General features: G+C 40.3%; 1 protein-coding gene across 13 annotated transcripts in view; it reads right to left on the bottom strand.

Moving 5' to 3' along the window:
* Positions 1 to 136: 136 nt before the first annotated feature.
* The window catches only part of CC2D2B (coiled-coil and C2 domain containing 2B), a 125,433-nt gene continuing 103,108 nt past the window's right edge, over positions 137 to 22,461 (bottom strand). For all 13 annotated transcript variants that reach the window (XM_078346157.1, XM_078346158.1, XM_035268582.3 and 10 more), the window contains 10 exons: positions 22,324 to 22,422; positions 19,890 to 20,072; positions 19,526 to 19,723; positions 18,397 to 18,486; positions 16,112 to 16,225; positions 12,792 to 12,926; positions 12,320 to 12,442; positions 6,605 to 6,663; positions 4,496 to 4,673; positions 137 to 1,727 (listed from right to left, as the gene is read on the bottom strand). In XM_078346157.1, coding sequence (XP_078202283.1) covers positions 1,539 to 1,727; positions 4,496 to 4,673; positions 6,605 to 6,663; positions 12,320 to 12,442; positions 12,792 to 12,926; positions 16,112 to 16,225; positions 18,397 to 18,486; positions 19,526 to 19,723; positions 19,890 to 20,072; positions 22,324 to 22,422 — 1,368 coding nt within the window. In that variant the 3' untranslated portion in view covers positions 137 to 1,538. The remainder of the gene's footprint in view (positions 1,728 to 4,495; positions 4,674 to 6,604; positions 6,664 to 12,319; positions 12,443 to 12,791; positions 12,927 to 16,111; positions 16,226 to 18,396; positions 18,487 to 19,525; positions 19,724 to 19,889; positions 20,073 to 22,323; positions 22,423 to 22,461) is intronic.

The raw sequence follows: 22,461 nt of genomic DNA, 5'->3' as shown, positions 1-22,461 counted from the left end.
TTTGTCTTTTCACTGCTCTGCTCCAGCACATTATTAAATAGATAATACACACTATCTGGCATGTAATGAATGCCCTGTAATTATTTATGGAATGATATAACGAACTTTGCAATTATACATTCCACTTAAAATCATGCATTTTTAAAACGTTTTAATGAACAAAATGATTCACTGCAGATTTTCAGGAAAAAAATTAATTGAAAAAGTAACACACATGTAAAAAGCATACAATATAGAAAGGTCCTCCATGTTTCCCGTGAACACTTGCTACCTTACTCATAAGCAGCCTATCAATTCTAAAAACTGTGAACAACTAATAAAATTGCTGTGTAAATATTCAAAGCTGAACATAAACAAATTGCATGAATTCAGCCTGTCTTTGGCATCCTCATCTTTCCAACAGCATTATTTTGTGCTAAATCAATCGAAGTGGGAGACTTGTTTAATAATAAAACTTTACATTAAATTTAAACAAAAACATTCAAATAAAAGTAAAAATTTTGGTCAGTTTTCTTACACATTCCACAAGACACATACAGTTAGGTTTTAACCTTGGAGAAAAAAAAAAACCATTCCTTCACCTATGTCCCTACTTTGCCTCTTCTAGTAATCTCAAGCTTGGTCCAAGACTAACATCACCATCAGCAAAATGTGCCAGAGGCAGAGTGGGGACTTCTCACTAAGGAGAAAAGGAGTCCTAAGATTTACCAAGACCATTTCCTCCCTCAGGGAATTGGGAGAAATTAGGTTAGACAGTTTCTTGGGAGTTCCTTCCAAATACTTGGAGCTGTAAGAATTTCATGTCAGTAGCATACCAAGTGCAAGCTTTTGAGAAGCTTCCAGAAGCCAACATCAGCCCAACATGTGGATTTTCTTTTTTTCTTCTTACCAGTGAAATAACGTTTTATCCATGAGAGGCAATGACCTTAGTTTTCCGCTTGAGCAGTTTCCATCTTGAATTGTATCAGAACCAGCATCAAATGTGTTAGCTTTAGTTTAGCAATGACAACATTCTTTAAAGCTGGGTTCTGCTTCATCTCAGTGCATCATAATTATCTGGGGAGTTTGCTGAAAATAATGCAGGTTCTGTAGCTTCACTCCCAGAGGTGCTGATTCAGGCTGTCTTGAGTAGGATCTAGTAATCTACATTTTCAACAAAGCTCTCCAGATGATTCTGACAGAGGTGGTATGAGTTCTACAATTTGAGAAACATTGGTCTTAGGAGAAGAGGCCAAAACTGCTTATTTCCCAGAATGAGACCTATTGCAGACAGTGACCTAAGACAGCCAGACTACTCAAAGGTCCTTCTTTTCTGATGAGAAGGTGAAGTTTCTGGTGAGAAGTTCATCTAGACTCCTCCTCAAAGACTCACTCAGGGGTCCGAGTCTCCATAGTGCCTAATTCTGTAAGTGAATAAAAAATTGGACCCAGCACTTGGCTGGACTTGAGAATAAACAGCAAAATTTCAAGGTACCAGAAAAGTTTTTGTTGGTACTAGAGGCCCACAATACAATCTTTTACTTTGCTCTACTTCCTTTTCACTGATGATGAACTAAGGAAGCCAAATAGACCCACACAGATAATATGTTGTTTGGGTATGGGTGAATGTATACAGCTATAGCAAATTCTGTCTGGGGAAATTCAGCAGAGTGAATTCCAGTTTGATAAACAGCATCAATAACTGACTGTACATCAGTGTATGGCATCCGGATGGGAAATCCTGTGACCTAGATCAAAGACAGAACAGCACATAAACCCACATTACAACTGCATAATCTGGAATTACTGTGTACAAAAGGTCACAAAAGCCTCAAAGAAATAGGACTCATAAAATAGTGTAATAGTTGTCTGTGGATGCTGAATTATGTTCTGGGTACAGCTAAATGCTTCACACACATATTTAATCTTCAAACAGCCCTATTAGGTAGGTATTGTTATAATCCTTACTTTACAGATAGGAGCACAACCAGGTCTGATTCCAAAGTCTGCACATTTAACATTCCACAAACTTTCTAGATAGCAAACTGCTGGTGAGAAAATTACTTGGTTCTATATATGAGGGATTTAAGTAAGAATTTCGGAACAACATATTCAATATCAATTCAGTTTATGTTTACTAAGTGACTACTCTGTGATGGAATTAAAGGATTGTGGAGCATGGTCCCATGGAAAAAATTACCTATTTAATAATACCTCGGTGACAACCATAAACCTCTTTCACACTATAATTGCTTAACTCAGGAGGATTTTCCTGATCCTTAAATCTGTTCACATGCTCTTCCGATGTGGTTGTTTAGCATGCTGCCCTTCCCTGAACTTACTTAATAAAATATATTGCAGTTACCTGTTTTCTGGTTACTCTCTCAAGCCCATAATCTCTGCAGATGCACAAGATTTTATCTGTTTTGTGTACTATTATAACTCCAGTACCCAGCACAATGCCTGGCACATAGAAGAAAAAAAATAGCATATACTAAATACTTACTAGGTTTTGGGTGCCATGGTAAGTATTAGCTCACATAATCACCAAGACAATGACAAAATAACTTTTATTATTCCTGTTTTCTAATGGAGTAGAGAGTGTAAATAAAAACAAAACCAAAAATGCCTTGCTTCTTTTAACATATGAGGAAATAGCAAGAAGCTGTATTATATGTAGAAGAGCCCTTTTTCTGCTAGCACTTTGATCTTGGAGTTCTCAGCCTCAAGAACCATGAGAAATAAATTCCTATTGTTTATAAGCTTTAAAATAAAGCAAAGCAAAAACAACTTCCTCCCCCCATTCATGAGTGAATAGTGTCTGTAAGTCTCTCCTGCCCACCTAAGTACTCAACTCCCAATAGATTCCTTACTTCTTCATCTCAGAGAGTTCCCTAGACTAGAAGGTAACTAGAAGGTGTCTACCTTCTAGTCTATTGCATGGTAAGGGGGAAGGAGTCTCACTCTTGGGAGACTGAGTTTTTCAAAAACCCACTAGTCCTGTTTATAGGAAAGAAGAGGTGAAAAGATACCCAGAGTTTGGGGTAGAGTAGGAGAAGGAAAGGAGGATCCTAACAATATAGTAGATGCCCACCATGTTTGCTTATGGACTTGCTGAGTTTGAGATGTCTTTTTACCATCCGAGAAGATGTCAATGGCCTGGTAAATATATGAGAGTGGTGGGGTCAGGAGAAAGGTCCAGACTGAATGTATAAATTTGGAAGTACAGTTGGTCCCTCATATGTGAGTTTCACATTTGAGGATTCAACCAACCACAAATTGAAAATATGCAGAAAAAAATTAAAAATAGGCTGGACACAGTGGCTCATGCCTTTAATCCCAGCACTTCAAGACCAGTCTGGGCAATATCGTGAAACCCCATCTTTACAAAAAGATTTCTCTCAGTCTTTTCACTTCGTTGATTGCTTCCTTTGCCATGCAGAAGGTTTTTAACTTGATGTCATCCCATTTGTCCATTTTTTATTTGGTTGCCTGTGCTTACTCAGGCTGTAAGCCCATTTCTTACTGGGCTCAAGAAATTTTTGCCCAGACCAACATCCTGGAGGCTTTCCCCAATGTTTTCTTGTAGCAATTTCATAGTTTGAGGCCTTATATAAACTCTTTAGTCCTGTGTGATTGGATTTTTATATAAGGTGAGAGATGGGGGCCTCTTTCATTCTGCATATGAATATCCAGTTTTCCCAACATAATTTATTGTCTTTGTTGAAAATGAGTTCACTTAGGTGTGTGGATTTGTTTCTGGGTTGTCTATTCTGTTCCATTGGTCTATGTGTCTATTTTTATGCCAGAACCATCCTGTTTTGCTTACTATAGCCCTATAGTATAATTGGAGTCAGGTAATGTGATTCAGTTTTGTGTTTTTTTGTTCAGGATAGCTTTGACTATTCTGCATCTTTTGTGGTTCCATAAACATTTTATTCTATTTTATTTTATTTTATTTTTTGAGACAGAGTTTTGCTCTTGTTACCCAGGCTGGAGTGCAATAGCGCGATCTCGGCTTACTGCAACCTCCGCCTCCTTGGTTCAGGCAATTCTCCTGCCTCAGCCTCCTGAGTAGCTGGGATTACAGGCACGCACCACCATGCCCAGCTAATTTTTTGTATTTTTAGTAGAGACGGGTTTCACCATGTTGACCAGGATGGTCTCGATCTCTTGACCTCGTGATCCACCCACCTCAGCCTCCCAAAGTGCTGGGATTACAGCGCCTTTGAGCCACCGCATCTGGCAGCCATAAACATTTTAGGATTGGCTTTTCTATTTCTGTGAAGAATGTCATTAGTATTTTAATAGGGATTGCATTGAATCTGTAGATTGCTTCGAGTAGTTTGGACATTTTAACAATATAGATTCTTCAATAAGTATATATTAGTGCTATAGTATCTATCTTTCAGGATGAAGATAAAAGGCATTTCAGAAATATTTAAGATTGCTATTATTTAACAATTAACAACATATATAAAGCAAATGCCATTAATGGATTAAATCATATACAAACCCAATAAAATTGTAGTATTCTGTCAAATTCATTATCTCCTTCAGATGAAACAAAGCTTCCTCTGCCAAGTTCCAGCTTAGGAAGGATGTGTCGCAAAATCAAAGTACACTGTCGATTCCAACGTGTTGGGCATTTAGGTCGCCATTCCATCACTTTATTCTTCAGAGTCCTTTCGATCCTAAGAATGCAAAGCTAATTTTATGTCAAGTTATAACTCATTTAGTAAATGTAGTAAGAGTTTTGTGACTTCTATTCAACTATGAGAATGAATATTTGGACTTAGGAGGAAATCAGACCTCTACTGCTAGAGGTGTCTGCCACCATTCACATTAATGAAACTGGGGAGAGGCAGGCTCTTATTGGGCTTGGGAAGGCAAGAAGTCTCTTGGGGATAGCCAGCAATTAACTCTCTAATTAACCCAGCAGCTGCCTACTGGATATGATTTGACAACACCTACCATCTGATTACTGGGTTGACATTCCTACTCTTCAAGACCCTCCCTTGACTTGGACATTGTTTCCAAGAAACTGCCCTTATGAAAATCCAGAAATCTGGTCTGGGATGATGTTACCAGGGATGGGATTATTAGATGAGTTAATTTAGCAAGCAGAGTTGGGAAGAAGCAAGGCATTGGACTGGTTAAGTTTGGTGATCAGCTTCCCCCTACTTGAATGTAAGGTCCATAAGGAAAGGGATTTTTACCCATATATATCCAGCCCCTAAAACAGTGCCTGGGGATGAATATGCCAGGGAGGAGAGAGGGGCACAATATGGTTGGTGGGGCTCTCCTGAGAAGCCTCTCTGTACAGGATGATTTTGTGGCATTGATTCTCTAACTGCAGTGTATGTTATATAAGAAGGTGCTAGAGGTCTCTTCTTAGCTGAGTTTATGGTGCAACTAAGTAGACTGGAGTTTGTAGAGGGTCTCAACGGTGGCTGTGCATCAGAATCAACTGCAGGGCCTTATCAAAATGTTTCAGCACCAGATATTGATCCAGGGATGCTGACACCTGTATTTTTAAATAGTTCTATAACGATTCTGATGAAAACCAGTTGGGAACCATTTCCTTATTGCATTTCTTTCTTTTTTTGTTAAGAACTGAGAAATGAGGAGTAGGAATGACAGGGTGGGGGGTTGGGAGGAGATGTGTGCTAGTGAGAAAGGGAGCAGCAAAGCTGCCTTGGTCATGCTCTTTGTTGCTTGGTTGGTAGTGGCTTCCATGCCAGCCTGCTGTGTGAGTGTAAGCCACTGGAGGCAGGCAGACCCAGAAGCCTCTGGCGCACATAGCCTGAGAGTAAGTCCTGCTGCAAAGCCTGTGACCCTTCGGGCCTGACCCACTGATTTCCTCAGGCACTATGTGTATGTGCTTGGGAGGCTGGGAGTGTCCAGGAGTGGCAGTACTGCTGTTTCTACTGCCTAACTGGGATTTTTTACCAGACCTTGAGTCATGGGCCATTGACCTTCACGTCCTTTCAAGAAGTGTTAGGTACTGCATTGCTATTACTATAGGCTCAACAGGCAGCTATGTTGAGAACTTTCCAGTCATGACCCACAATGTTTCCAGAGTTAATTTAGTCTGTCCCTCTGCCCTGGATGGCAGAGGGGCCACTTTTCAATGCATGTACCAAGAGCCAGGTGATTCAATGGAACTGTTTATTTTGTTCTTTTTTTGTTTTTTTGTTTTTTAGCAAGGCCTTACTCTGTTGCCCAGGCTAAAATGCAGTGGTGTGTGGTGTGATCATACCTTATTGCAGCCTCAAACTCCTAGGCTCAAGCGATCCTCTCCCTCTCAGTTGCTGAGATTACAGGTATATGGCATCATGCCCAGCTAATTTTTTATTTTATTTTATTTTATTTTATTTTATTTTTTAAGCAGAGATGAGGTTTCCCTATGTTGCCCAGGCTGGTCTCGAACTCCTGGGCTCAAGTGATCCTCCCACCTTGGGTTCCCAAAGAACTAGGATTATAGGCATGAGCCACTGTGCCAGCTAGAAATATTATAATCTCCCTTTTCACACTTCTGTTGCTGAATCTAGCAGGTATTTTGAAAGGCTGGATCAGAGGACTGAAAGGTTACCCAACAAGAGATTAGGGAAAAACACAGTACCTATTCCTTAGATCTTCTACCATGCTTTTATCAGTTTCAGAATAAATTATTTCTTCAGGCTGAAATAGACAACCAAAAGTTAGGAAACATTTTGGAGACCACATTTACATCAGTTACTCCTAGATTGCCAGCTATAATGAGGAGGAAGAAAAGCCAGGCTTCTGTGGCAAAAACACTCAACTCCATAGGTAAAATGCAGACCACAGCATTTTCTTTGATTTTCACACTTCACCACAGCAGGGGATGGGGATGCATTTACAAAAGAAGATATTTTTTCATGGGTAAAACAGACCTGGCATCCCAATTCATTTTTCAAACAAGCATTTGACATGATATGGATTCTACCAAATATTCTTTAGCAGCTGCATTGGTATCTTCCACTGTGACCTTGGCGAAGTCTTCACCTCTCTGTTCTGAGTCTTTAAGATGGGGTAATAATAGTGCCTACTACTCTAGGGTCTTGTGAAGATTTTAAAATAAAGAAATACATGTGAAGACTGACACATATGGAATGCTCAACAAACATCAGACGTTATTATTATTCTTTTTGTTTTTTTTTTTGAGATGGCGTCTCACTCTGTTGTGCAGGCTGGAGTACAGTGGCGTGATCTCAGCTCACTGCAACCTCCGCCTCCGTGGTTCTTGTAATACTCCTGCCTTGGCCTCCTGAGTAGCTGGAACTACAGGCGCACGCTGCCACACCTGGCTAATGTTTTGTATTTTAGTAGAGATGGGGTTTCACTGTGTTGCCCAGGCTGGTCTCAAACTCCTGAGCTCAGGCAATCCGCCTACCGCTGCCTCCCAAAGTGCTGAGATTACAGGCATGAGCCATCACGCCCAGCCAACATTATCATTATTCTAATGTGGTTGATCATCCTCCTTCTTTGATTGTTTCTTTCAGCTGGAAGAAGCCAGTACTTTGTGCACACACGCACGCGTGCACACACACACACACACAATCCATTTCAGTCTCCCCTGTCTCCAAGCCTTTGCCTGGAACAGTGCTATTCCACGTTTCTTCCAGTTCGCTTCCTGGGCAGGATTTGCTGGGAGGAGAGGAGGACTTCTCAAGTTCCTTCCCAACCCATGCTTCAACTCCTTGCAGGGCTCACATGGACAAGAGGTAGGGGCTGGGTTTAGACAGTTTTTACTTTGGTTATTCCTGAGCTGAGGAAGAGGCAGCTGTAGGGACAGGGACAGATGTTCCCCCCTCGTGAGTGGAATGAGGGTTGTGTAAAAAGGAGGCAACATTTGATAGGCCTCTAGATTCCCACGTGTGACCTCCAGACTGGCAACCTCAGATCTGGGAACTTGTTGGAAACACAAATTCTTGGCCCTCACCTGAGATCTACTGAATCAGAAACTGGGGAGGAGGCCTAGGTACCCACATTTCAACAAGCTCCTCCCCCACCCCCTGCTAGCTCTGATGTCTGCCGTGGTGGAGAAGCACTGCATTAGAGATGGTCCCAGGCCCAGGGAGGAGCCCCACACTGCAGCATGGTGGGAGACGGGAGATACTGAGGAAGGGAAGGATGACTTCGTGTCATCTTGCAGGAGCCAGCAGCTATCTCAAATGGGACAGCTAGACAGAATTCCCTGATTACTGTCACCAATGGCTATCTACCCCGCACTGGGCAACTCCTCTGGATTAGTTAGGCCACCTTCAGGCCTGAAAAGGAGGCGTGGTTTATGCTGACTTGAGAAGTTTATGGTGTGTTTGTCCTTTCCTTTTCTGGCAAACAAAGAGCCCTCTTTCTTTCTAGGAACTCATATCCTTTGAAACTCCAAGGGGATTTCCCTGTTAACACCACTTCTGAGTACCCACATTCTCCTCACATACATTCAAATTTGTGTGCACAATTGTGTGTAATAGTGTTCACTCTAGATAGTGGTTTATTCTGGGATGTATGTAGAAAGGCAGCAGGCTGGGCGCGGTGGCTCACACCTATAATCCCAGCACTTTGGGAGGCTGAGGCGGGTGGATCACGAGGTCAAGAGATCGAGACCATCCTGGTCAACATGGTAAAACCCCATCTCTACTAAAAAATACAAAAATTAGCTGGGCATGGTGGCACACGCCTGTAGTCTCACCTACTTGGGAGGCTGAGGCAGGAGAATTGCTTGAAGCTAGGAGGTGGAGGCTGCGGTGAGCTGAGATCGTGCCACTGCACTCCAGCCTGGGTAACAAGAGTGAAACTCCATCTCAAAAAAAAAAAAAAAATAAGAAGAAAGGCAGAATATGGAAAGCCATGAACCCACAGGAAAGAAGTTGATAGAGATACAAGTTAAACACAACTATGAGTTTATATTTATAGATTGAACTTGGCAGAAGGCTTTAGTTTCAGCCCTAAGTAAGAGTGGCTTTTACAAACACAATTTTGATCACAGCTGCCCTTGCCTTGGAGATGCTGGCTTCTGACTGCCCTGAGGACAAAGGCCCCAAACTCTCACCAGGACTCTTCACCCCAGCATTGGCCAGCCTGGCCTTTCAGCTCCTGGACAGATATCTCCTTGCTACTACAGATCTTCTGTTCGCTATTCCCGCTATCTGCCAGGACCATTCTCATTCCTGACTTCTATCTAGGCCAGCTTCTGCTCACCCTTCCTCATTCATGCTTCTCATCACTCTTTCCCAGGAAGCCCCTATGACTCCCCCATCTCTCAGGGCCTCCTGCTGCGTGCTCCCCAAAGCACCATTATATGTTTTGTAACAGCATTCATCACTCTGTACTGCACTTACTTGTTCCCTTCTCTTTCTTCCTCTAGAATACAAGTACCAAGAACAGAGACATGTCTCCTTCCTTGTAGTATCTACACCTAACATCACAGTGGCTCATAGCAGGAAATCAATAAATATCATCTGAATGGAACAGGAGAATGACTATGCATTAAAGAAATAAGAACCTCATCTCAAAATAGATTATTCTCCCACTAGGAGGCGGCAATGCTTTGGGATGGGCAAAGCAAGAAATGGGCTGTACATGCTTTAAATGTGGATGGCTCAAGAGAGATAAGCACATTTCCCCTTCTTTAAAATGAATTTTCAAACAGGAAATATAAAAATACCTACATATGCTTGCAACTGCATGGAGAATGTTAGAAGGATGCATGAGAAACTTCTGATAGCAGTGACTTCTTTGAGAGTGGGAAGATGTGGAAGGAGAAAGAAACCTATGACTTTTTTTTTTTTTTGGAATCCCAGACTGGAGTGTAGTGACACAATTGCCCAGACTGGGGTACAGTGGCATGATTTCAGCTCACTGTAACCTCTGCCTCCCAGGCTCAAGTGATTCTCCTGCCTCAGCCTCCCGAATAGCTTGGATTGCAGGTGTGTGCCACCAAACAGCTAATTTTTTTTTTTTTTTTTGTATTTTCAGTAGAGATGGGATTTTACCATGTTGGCCAGGCTGGTCTTGAACTCCTGACCTCAAATGATCTCTCTGCCTCACCTCCCCAAGTGCTGGTTTTTACAAGTGTGAGCCACCGCACCCAGCCAGAAACCCATCATTTTATACACTTGGGCCTGTTTGATTTCTTCCCCTACAGTCACTATACATTCTTTTTGATAGTGTGAATTGCCTCGAATATACAGGCAAACATAGAAAATAATGTAATGAGCATCCACCTAGCATACCTACCACCTAGCTACATCTGATCTTTGCATTCTTTCATCTTTGTTTTAGACTTAAAAAAATAAGATACTACAAACAGACTTGAATACTTTGTATTCAAGTATATTCTGAATACAGAGCATACTCTGTATACCGCTCCTTGATCTCATTCCTTTTTTTCTTTTCCCAAAAGTGACCTCTAATCTGAATCATTCCCATAATGCTTTTCTACATCACCACATCTATATATACATAAATAATATACAGCTTTCAAACTCCACATAAATGGTTTTGTACTGTATGTTTCACTTCATGTCTTTTTATTTTGCTCAGCATTACATTTTTTTATATTCTTTCACGTAGCTAACGCTGACTCTAGGCCAGTGATTTTCAACCTTGACTGCGCATTGGCATCAACTGTGGAGCCTTCAAAACTACTGGCATGGGGGTTCCACCCTTAGAGATTCTGATGTGATGCATGGACAGTCAAATTGGGAACAACTGTAAATTGGCTCGGTTGGTTCATCTTTTACTGCTGTATAGAAGATTTCATTATATAAGTACTTCACAACTCAGGTACTGATTTCTAGTTGATGAACCATTTCAAATTTTTGTTATTTCAAGCAATACTATAATGAAAGTTGTTGTGCTTGTCCCTGTGAATGTTCCTCTGGGGTATATACTAAGAAGTTTGAATTGGCAGATCAAAGGTTGAACATCTTCAACTTTACCAGGTATTATCACCATATTGTTTTCCAAAGCATTTACAGCAACGTACGCTGCCACCACTTCTCTGCCTCTTTGCCAACACTTAGTACGATCACACTTTTTTGCCAATTTTATGCATGTGAAATAGTTTTATTGTTTTATTTATTTATTTGTCTTATAGACAAGGTCTTGCACTAGGCTCCTAGGCTGGAGTGCAGTGGTGTGATCATAGCTCACTGTAACCTCAACCTCCTCTCACCTAAACAGTCCTCTCACCTAAGCCTCCTAAGTAGCTGGGACTACATGTGCGCATCATCACCATGCCTGGCTAATTCTTTTGTTTTTATTTTTAGAGACGGGTTTTGCTATGCTGTCCAGGCTGGTCTCGAACTCCTGGCCTCAAATGTTCCTCATGGCTTGATCCCCCCAAGTGTTTGGATTACAGGCATAAGCCACCATGTCCAGTGATGGTTTCCTTGTTTTAAATTGTATTTCCTTGATTATGAGTGAGGTTTAGCACTTAAGCTACTGCTTCTATGAATTGTCTTTTGCCTAATTTTTCTATTGTTCTTTTTCTCTCTCTTATACTCTCTCTCTCTTTCTCTCTCCCTCCCTCTGGGCTCCTGTCTCCTCATTTGTGGGCTTTGCAATTGCCTACACCCTGCCACAGCTTGGCCCTCAATCCAGAAACAGGTGTTGACATGGTATTTCTAGTGCCTTCTCAAAGTAGTACTGAGTGTGTCACAGATCCATTGGCCAAGCTATGTAATGACTGGGTTATTTCTTGGTCTCCTGCCTCCTGAGCCCCAAGCAGTGAGTCTACAGCTTTCCGTCCCATCTTCTTTTAAAAACAAGGGAGTAAAAGTAGCCCCACCACAGTCCCTGTCTTTAAAAAGTAATGCTTGCTCTGATTCTCTAGCTTTCGTGAAGCATTTTCAGACCTTGCTGCCATCCCTGCTCCAGCTTACCACTGCTGGTGTTTCTGTCCTTCTATTCCATGAGATAACTATCATGGTTGGGAACCCCAGAAAGCTTTTTGTTTACCAAGTTTTATACTTGATCATCACCATGGATATGGTGCAGGAGGGCTAGGTCAGATTAAGAACTTACTATACATCTTGAACATTATATGCTACATTTTATGATGAAAAATTTTTAAATTCTATTTTGGCATCTAAATTTACATTTGAGTTGTCACTTTCTTCTCAATTTATTTTTCTGCAAATAGGGGAAAGGGGCCATGAGCTGGTTGACAGAGAAAACTAGTTTTTGATTAATATTGCCAAATATTTCAGTAAGCAATCAACTATAAAACATAACAAGAGCTGTCACAACTAGTAAAGATTAGAATGAGTGGTAATTCTCATACAGACACACGTGGAAAAATATCATTTACCTGTATGCTTTGTACTTTTGTCCCTTGAACATTTTTTGGAAGCAATGGCTTCCAGAAACTTTCCTTTGAGTAGTCAAACAATACAGCCATTGGTATATTACTTTGTTGAATATTAAACCAGACCTATGAAAACATCGACATAAAATTAGCGTAGGTCCATGGGAACACAAGTCCCATCATTGGTAAGGAAGGAGCAAAATTTTACAGTCTTACTACTCAATGAAGTGGCTGAATCCCAGGGGAGGTCTGAGGCAGAAGATAAAGAGATTCTGGGGTTTCACGATCATTAGACTACCTCATTGGTTCTCATCCTTGAAGGCACTACACAATCACCTGGAGGAGCTTTAGGGATAAAAGACTGCCCCAGCCCCATGCCCTAGAGAATCTGATAGAATTCCCCAGGTGATTCTAGGGTGTAGGCAGAGTGACTTTTGAGGAGATAACTCAAGACCTTTTTTCCCCATGTACTTACATTTCTATCATCAAACAAACAATCTACACTTTTTAAGGGACAAAATGGGTCAAACTGCTTATAACATTGGCCAGTTGATGGATTCCAAAGCAAATATTCATTAGTTTCTTGAGTTAATACATAAGCCACATGTCCCTGTATGAGAAAAAAAAAGTAATTTTTGGTGGATTTAAGTTATTTCTGTATATGCAAATTATACTCTGTTGATTCTGATTTCTAAAGCCTTTTTTAGCTGAGTGTGGTGGTTTATGCCGGTAATCCCAGATCTTTGGGAGGCTGAGGTAGGAGGATCGCTTGAGCACAGGAGTTTGAGATTGGCCTGGGCAACATAAGGAGACCCTGTATCTACCACAAAAAAAAAAAAAATTAAAAATTTGCTGGGCTCGGTGGTACACACCTGTAGTCCTAGCTACTTGGGAGGCTGAGGTGGAAGGATCACTCGAGCCTGAGAATTGAGGCTGCAGTGAGCTGTGATAATGCCACTGGCCTATAGCCTGAGTGACAGAGTTAGATCCTGTCTTAACAACAAACAAACAACAAAAATAGATAAAAGCTTTTTTGAGGGCTTTTACATTTTCTTTGGAAAAAAACAAACAAACCCCCTCCCCCCGGCAAAGCTCCAGAAATCCTCAGCCCCAGGTTAGCATGAGGATTCAGATGAAAGAACTTGTGAGCCAGTGCTGCCATGTATGGTTCTGTGTGCCCTGATGGCAACACAGCTGTTGTTTTAACAAGTCAGTGTATTACAAGGATTTCCCAATAGATAGTACTACAGTGTTTTAAGGTAGACGCACTTTTGTCTAATCCACACAAGGTGCTATGTGAACTATCCCTGCTTTGGTCAGAATATACTTAGAGACTGAGGGTGAACACCAGGCAGAGATAGGAAATGGAAACTGGCTTAAGGCTCTGACAAAACCAAGTAAAGTTAAAAAGCCATTAAATTAAATTTGGGAACAAGATTTAGAATTAGAAGCTAAAGGGAAAGTATTCAGGAAATCAGTTAAAGGAATAAAAAGTAGTTATTATGTTGTTATTATTTTACTCTGAATGATAGCCCTTTTGTAGTGTAAGCCTATCCTAGCAAATAATAAAACAATTTAGGTAATAATAATGAGACTGCTGGGCATGGTGGCTCATGCCTATAATCCCAGCACTTTGGAAGGCTAAGACAGGTGAATCACAAGATCAGCAGTTCAAGACCAGCCTGGCCAAGATGGTGAAACCCCGTCTCTATTAAAAACACAAAAATTAGCCAGGCATGGTGGTGGGTGCCTAAAATCCCTGCTACTCAGGAGGCTGAGGCAGAGAATTGCTTGAACCCAGGAGGCAGAGGTTCCAGTTAGCTGAGATCGCACCACAGCATTCCAGCCTGGGCAACAAGCAAGACTCTGTGTCTCAAAAATCATAATCATAATAATACTATTTAACACTTATTGAGTATATATGGGCACCAGATACTATGCTAAGAATTAACACTAACTTTCTCACTTTCATTCACATGAAATTCTGAGAGGAAGGGGTGATTATTATGCCCATCTTTCAGATAAAGAATCAGAGGTTAAGGAGCTTGTCAAAAGAGCCCATGAATGGCATTATTCCTGCTTCATGAAGAGGTAACTGAGGCTCAGAGAAGTAAACAAGGCTGAGATCATATAGTTAGTGGCATTGCTGGGTTTTTTTTTGTCTGTGTACGTGGCAGGGTCTCATTCTGCTGCCCAGGTTGGAGTGCAATGATGCTATTATAGCTCACTGCAGCCTCAACCTCCTGGGCTCAAAAGATCCTCCCTCCTCAGTCTTCTAAGTATGTGGGACCACAGGTATGTGCCACTATGCCTGGCTTATTTATTTATTTATTTATTTATTTATTGTAGAGGTGGGGGTCTTCCTATGTAGTCCAAGCTAGTCTTGAACTCCTGAGCTCAAGCAATCCTCCTTCCTCAGCCTCCCAAAGTGCTGGGATTATAGGCATGAGCCACCATGCTCAGCAATTGCTGGGTTTTAAACCTGTGTCTGACTGTCCCCCAAACCCATGTTCTTAACACTACACTGTTCAGTCTGCTCTCCTTTACTCCACAGCCCTTGCTCTTGGTCTCTGTGCTCATTGTCTTTAGAGTAAAGAGGAGGCTTTGCCTTAACCACATGGCTGAGGCGAAACTGCGCAGGGCCACCTCTGGCAGTGCTGGGCCACAGGTACTAACCCAAATAGTTGCCAAAATATTATTGACTATTTACTGCCATCTAGTGGCACTAAAAATATGGCAGGAGATCATATAGAGGGAATGAACCATAGGCTTTTATTAATAGTTAAGAAACTTGGCAATGAAACAGTAAGTGATGCCAAGAAAATACAGGGAAATAAATCATCATAACAGGAACCATAAGGCAAGACTGCAAATACTGACACTTAGCAAGATACTCATGGTAGGGCTAGAAACAATTAAAAAAGAATAGCCTTCTGATGGTACAAATGTAGAAGCATGTAACTTAAGCTGTAAACATTTCAGATAGGGAAACATGAATTCCTGGCTCACTTCTTATAAGATTCAAACCTCAGCAGTGGAGTATGAGGAAAATCATTTTTTACAGACCCTAAAATACACTTATTAGAAACATGATAGGCCAGGCACGGTGGCTCACACCTGTAATCCCAGCACTTTGGGAGACCAAGGAGGGAGGATCACCCGAGGTCAGGAGTTCAAGACCACCTAGCCAACATGATGAAACCCTGACTCTACTAAAAATACAAAAAAATTAGCTGGGCTTGGTGGCAGGCACCTGTAATCCCAGTTACTCAGGAGGCTGAGGCAGAAGAATCACTTGAACCCAGGAGGTGGAGGTTGCAGTGAGCTCAGATTATGCAACTGCACTCCAGCCTGGGCAACAAGAGTGAAACTCCATCTCAAAAAAAAAAAATGAAAGAAACATATAATGATTATGATGTTAAAGATAGATAACAGCTGCCACAACTGTATTATAACTATTACTACATCACCACCACTACCACCACCTTTATTCAGTCCAGGTGCTGCTCTCAGTGCCTTAATATGTACTAAGTTATTTAATATTCCAAGTAACCCTATGACATAGCACCATTTTTAGTACTCTTTTACAAAGGAGAAAAGCAAAAGGAAATCACTATTTATATTGCAGAAATTTTGATGAACCAACATTATCCGCTTAACTAATCATTGCTTGCCCACGAAATTCCAAATTAGTTTGTGAAGACATGGACACCTGGGTTTGAAGTCCTCTAAACTTGCCACTGAAATCTGATTTCCTTTTGCTTACATTATTTCAGTATGAACTCCAGCACTTACTTCTAACCCTGAGGTTCCCAAGAGGACCAGTGCCTTCTTTCCAAAATACAGAAAGAAATTACAGAGAAGGACGGCATGCTCCTCCTTATTTCCAATAGCCAAACTGATGCAGTGCTAAGGCAAAGCAAAAGCAATAGGAATGAAAAAAGAAAGAAAAAGGACAGGAAAGTTGAATAATGCAAGCATCCAACTGATACGGAGCACCTCTACTCACTCTAGTTCCAAACACACTTAAAGTTGCTAAGACGACAGCAGAGCAGACAGCTCTGGCTTTGCTAGGGCATTAGAAGAAGAGAACATTGACTTGGAGCGTTGGGGCCAATGGGACACTTTATTATGGGACACTTAATATAGGTATTGTATAGAGTGACCAATTATATCCAAAATGGGATGTTTTTGTTTAGGAGAAATATTAAAGTGCCCTGGGCAAGAAGGGACATATGGACTGGTATTTTGAGGAACCTTATCTGAAAGAGAATCATATAGTGTTTGTAGGAAGTGATTCTTTGGGCTGTGGAGCCACATCCTGTCCTGTACCAATATTGTACTCTCAACTTAGAGAAAGGAAGAGATCTGAGTTGGATCTTAATCAGGAAGAGTAACTGAAACTTCTTCAACTGAAAGAGCCGAACAGCTGAGCAGGGTGTAACAGATCAAATAGAGATTATCCAGTAAAGCACAGCAATATGGCAGGAGAGAAAAAGTATAGCAGAAGTAGACTGGTGGTCTGTGACCTAGTTCTAGTCTACAGGTGTGTTTTTATTTTTATTTTTTGGCTCCCAGAATATAAAAAAAAAAAGAGAGAGGAAATTTTCATATAAAACTCTGGCTTCTCTTGAAAAATTAAAAAACCTCTAGCAAAGACTTGGGTCCAAATGTTCAGATGGCAACCATTTCTTGCTGACTAGTGGCTATACCATTTAAATGGGACATGTGCTCCCTAGTTCAATACAGTCCCAGAGAAGGGGTTGTGGGGGCCAGGGAGGTGGGGGTAAGGGATAGGGAGCTAGAGAGCTCATGGCAGTGACTATTTGCCAATCAGTATGGAAGCATTGCAATGTTTTTAACAACTGATATGGCCCTATCAGTGTGCACTGGCTGAGCGTTATGGTGAAGGATGGGGGTTAGGGAGGATAGTTAAGGAGGCCCTTCTGAAAGAACAGTGTGACTAGGTGAGCTAACAGCAGAATATGAGAAGAGGAGGGAGAGGATGATAGTTGGAAACTAAGTTTTCCTGAGGTCCAGATGCTTTGCATGTTACTACATTTAGTCTTTTTTAAACTCCTATATGACATAATGAGGAAATTGAGGTCCAAAAAGGTTAATTAACTTATCCTTAGGTCACACATCCATTAAGTCTTTGATCTAGGATTTGAACCAAGGTTTTTTGTTTGTTCGTTTTACTCCAAAGACTGTGTGTTAGGTGAGAGAAAATAACTCTTTTCTTGTGAAATTGAATCAGTTGTACACTCATGGCCATTCTGTGGCTGAACAGTTTGCGTCAATGAGAAGACAGAGGAATCCCAAGCCTGCAGTAACTGCTTAGCTATGTGCATTGTTTGGATTGTGGGGGACACAGGGGAACTAGTATTTTCTTGGATGGTTATTTTTAGCTCACCCTCTTTCAACATTCTGCAGGATCATAATACCACTGAATACAATTGGGATGTACATATATGGGTATGGGTGTGCAGTCCACATATTAGTAATGAAATATAATTTAAGCTGAAATGGAAGAAATGCTCTACTTAGGGTTGCCAAGCTTAGAAAAGAATTTATAGGATGCCCAGTTAGATTTGAATTTCAGATAAACAATAAATCATTTCTTATTATAAGTTTGTCCTGAATATTGCATGGGGCCTGTATTTTATTTGGCAATCAGAATTTAATCCAAGTGCCAAGGAAGAACACTGCTGTATGAGCTCTTCACTCAGATGGGGGCGATGGGGGAAAGCTTTGGAGAGGTGACAGCACTTGCACAAGACTTCAAGGTCTGACCAACTCCATAGTGACAGTCATCTTGCTCTCTGGAGGATGGCATAATATTATACTCCTGGAATTCCCATTGACTCAAAATATTTATGAGCTACCACTTAGAATCTTGAAAAGATTTTTGGTCTTTATGAATTATTTCCATAGACTGTTATAAAGCTGAAGATGATGTATAAAATTATCAAATACTTTTAAATTTCACAAGGCAAAGTAATACAGAAATACATAATATTTTTAAAAGGCTTCCTTAAAAGAAATACTGTACATTTTAATTATAAAATGTAAATTGTTACCTCGGATGTCATCCATATATCAGAACCATCATTTTCCTCTGGTGTATCAGGCATAAAAGGAATCAAAGATACAAATCGAGCAATGAGGTCCTAGAATAATATTAACATCTATTGAGTATGTACTGTATGTCCATCCCTGAGCACAATGCTTTACATGCATTATCTCATTTAGCATATACTCTAAGCCTTTGAAAGCAGACACTATTATTATTCAAGTATTACATAAGAGGAAAGAAGCTTGGAGCGATAAAATAACTTGCCCTGGGTTCCATGGCTAATACAATATGTGAAGTCTCTGGGAAACTGAGCCCAAGTTGGCCTGACTGCACAGGGTGGATGTAACCATTATATTTTATTGTAATAAATTACTAATATTTTAAATATTGTAATAATATGTATCCACATTAAACATGTACTTTAAAGTACAATTGTTAAAAATTTTTAAGATCTTGAAGCACAGCAAAGGTTTTATTGATTTTTGGTTCAAAATCTATCAGAATTATTTTTGTGAATATAATTTTATAATAAGCTGCTACAGCCAGGAGCTCCTAGAGTAGTACAGTGTGCTTTCTCAAACAATAGAAATTATACTATGGATTTTTGCCCTATAGTGCTAGAGACAAAAATTCAGACTAATCTAGGAAAAGAGAAAGGGTGCAAAACAACGAGTTAACATACAAAGTTCATTAATATTTTAACTGATGTTCAATTGCTGCCATTTGTGCACTATTATGACCCTCTACACTGGTGACTTCATGCAATGAATAAACAAGTCTCACAATCCTTGACAAGCAAAAGAGCTATGATTTGTATAAATTTTTTAAAAGATAAAGATAGTCTTTGTAATAGATCCGAGAGGACTGTTGCCTCCTTGGATCCTGGATGTCAGAACACACGGGCAAGAAGAAAACCCATGATGGAAAAGCAGTGTAGGCAAAGCCAATCTAAATAAGACTTTGGATTTTAGCTTAAAGGGTTCAGCTAAGGGAGCTTTACAACTCACAAATAGTACAAATATTCTGAGGACAAACAATGCACTAGATTGAAACCAAATACACAAAAGGTAAAAGTGATTCTTCACAGATGCTCTTCAATCATAATGAAGCTGTTAAAAATAGTTATAACTTACAAGTGTTGCATTAGAATCGTGAAGAAATATATCCAGAAGTTGCTGAGGTGGATTTAATGCCTTGATATATCTTGTGACTAAGAACTGTATCCCTTCATCATTAAAAACAGTAGTTACGATTCTTCGGTTGGGAAAGATTGCCTTACAATTCTTTTTAAAAATCTGTGCTCTCTGCAAGACCTCTGTTTGATCTAAAAACTAGAATCAAATTTAAAGTATTTCAACATTGTGCTATATTGTTCCCACAGGAAATATCAAGAACCAATGTTTATGTTTGCCAGCTTTGAAATTATTATTACTGGTTTTTAAAGTACTTCAAACTTTTTTGATGGTATATATAAAATAAATTCAATGGAAAACCTACCTTATCTAGTGTTGGATTATAGGTGACATATGATATTTGAGGTTCAATGGTAGCAAAAATATTTAAGAATGTACATTCTTTTAAATTCTGTTCATTGGAATCTTCTCTAGGAAATACGTAAGTATTATTCCAAGTATACCCAAGCAAAACTGGTGGAATAGTTACTTGAAATGTTCCACTAATCTGAAAGAGCATATCAGTATAATGGCTTATTCATGATGAAAATAAACATCAGTCAAATATTATAGCCCAGTAGAGTCCTCTCCATCACAGAAAGCATGCTTACTTGCAAGCAGGGGCTTCTAGTCATTTGTACTTGCCCAGGAATGGGCAGGTCCTCTGGGGTGATGTGTTCATAGGCACCCTTGACACCGTGGGACCCTGCCTAATATGTACTATGTAGAGAGGGTAGGAGTAAGAAAGGAATGAAACAAAGAAGCAAGTTACTATACCAGTAATAAAGCTCTTAGAAAATCCAATTCAGGCCCAGAGAAGAAGCTAAAAGATCATGTTACATTTTGTATTGGGTCTAGAAAGAGAAAATACATAACAGCAAGAAAGACAACCCTGAGGTCCACATAGGAGGAAGTGTGTGTGTGTGTGTGTGTGTGTGTGTGTGTGTGTAGGGAAGAGGTAAATTATAATAATAAAAAACATTAGCTGGGAGTGGTGGTACATACCCGTGGTCCCAGCTACCTAAGTGGTTGAGGTAGGAGGATCATTTGGACTCGGGAGGTTGAGGCTGCAATAAGCCATGATTGTGCCACTGCATTCCAGCCCGGGCAACACAGTGAGACTCTGTCTCCAAAAAACATGATAACTAATAGTTACTGAGTGCTTACCATGTGCAAAACCCTGTGCCAAGTGCTCGATGTAGATTGCATCATTCAATGGAGTAGACACTGCCCTTATCTCCATTTCACAAATAAGGAAACTGAGGGTCAGAGAATTGAAGTATTTATGCAAGACCACAAAACTAGTAAGTAGTGGAACCAGGATTACAACCCAGATGTGTCCACCTTTGAAGCTCACACTCTTAACCACCTCTGTATCCTGTAGTCTGGCCTGAGACAGAGCAGTGTCCACAGGGACTTATAAACAGGAAGCCCTGTAGCTGTACCTCCAACAATGTATATTCCTATTACTGTTCTTTGCAACATGCAATATCATGACTTCATGTGACTGCACGTTGTGCGGGCACCTCTACTCTCCTACCTGATATTCCTTCTTTCCTACTTTCTTACCAATAGCTTTAGTTGGTAACAGGACAGCCAGGTAGTAAGAACAGAAACTTCATTAACACTTTAATTGGTATACAATGGCAGCCATTTATGTACTATTGTGAGACTCTACAGTGGTAACTTCCTGTAATTAATAAACAAGGCTCACAATCCTTGACAAGCAAAGGAGCTAGTATTTGTATATATTTTTAAAAGATTGTCTCTGAAATAAATCTGAGAGCACTGTTTTCTCCTTGGAGATTGGGTGTCAGGACACATAGGCAGGAAGAAACCCAGGATGGAAAAGCAGTGTAGCAAAAGGCAATCTAATTTAACCCCTTATTTGCTTGACAAATTCATCTTTAAGGACTTAATTCAAAAGTTATCACCTAAGTAAAGTCTTCTTTGATCTTTCATTTTCCTCCTTAGTCTCCTCTTATCTACCAAACTCTCTGAACTACTCCCCCTGCATTTCCACTTGCAACCCACGGAGAGTAAAGTACTCCCTACTGTATGTTCCCCTGTACTGATCTCATGCCTCTATTAAAGCACTACAGCATTATCACATTGTACTGAAATGTTAGTCTTATTTCATAGACAGTGAACTCACTGAGGTAAAAAATTCATTTCTGAATTTTCACTTTCCAGTGTCTGGCCTGGCGTCACAGATGTCTAGTGCCTTACCTAAAATCACTTAGTGAAGAAGTAACAGTGGAGTCTGGGCTGGTGCTTTTCTACTTTGCTAGTCATGTAGGCATTCTCCTGCTACATAATAACCCAACAGCAGAGCCCTCTGAGGGTCTCACAGAGACCAGGTACAAATCATAGGTCTTACCATTATCAATAAACAATGCTGAAAAGCTGAAACTCCTGGGACCCATGATTACAAAGCAACACCATTAATCAGAATGTTCTATGAATTTGATCTTATAGAACTCTGACATGCAAATACAAATGTTGCTTTAAGATCTAAGACTGGCTGTCCTATTCTTTGTTAGTGAACATTGTAAAGATATAAGAAATAAATTTGTGGGTATCCTCTATTCTAGAGACGGTTCAAACACTTGAAAAGTCCAGAACATTCTAATACAGGATCATCTTAACTGACCTACCAGCCTGCCAATCACAGAGTCTGATTCAAAGACAACAGAAAGTGTTACTATTAGCCAGAGGTCAAAAGTTAGAATAATTAGCAAATAACCATTTTCTCTTACCTCAGACTGTTGCAGAAGAGCAGAAAAAGGGAAGACAATGGATCCAAGCCAATTCTTTCTTATATATGAGTGAACACTACAGCTCTTGAGACAGTGATCCTGGGAAGATAAATAATTTTTATTACCTAATTAATGTCA

This window comes from Callithrix jacchus, chromosome 12 (assembly GCF_049354715.1).
Source record: "Callithrix jacchus isolate 240 chromosome 12, calJac240_pri, whole genome shotgun sequence".
NCBI classification, from domain to species: Eukaryota; Metazoa; Chordata; class Mammalia; order Primates; family Cebidae; genus Callithrix; species Callithrix jacchus.
Note: the sequence above shows the minus strand (reverse complement) of the source record. Positions and strands in the feature narration are given on the sequence as shown.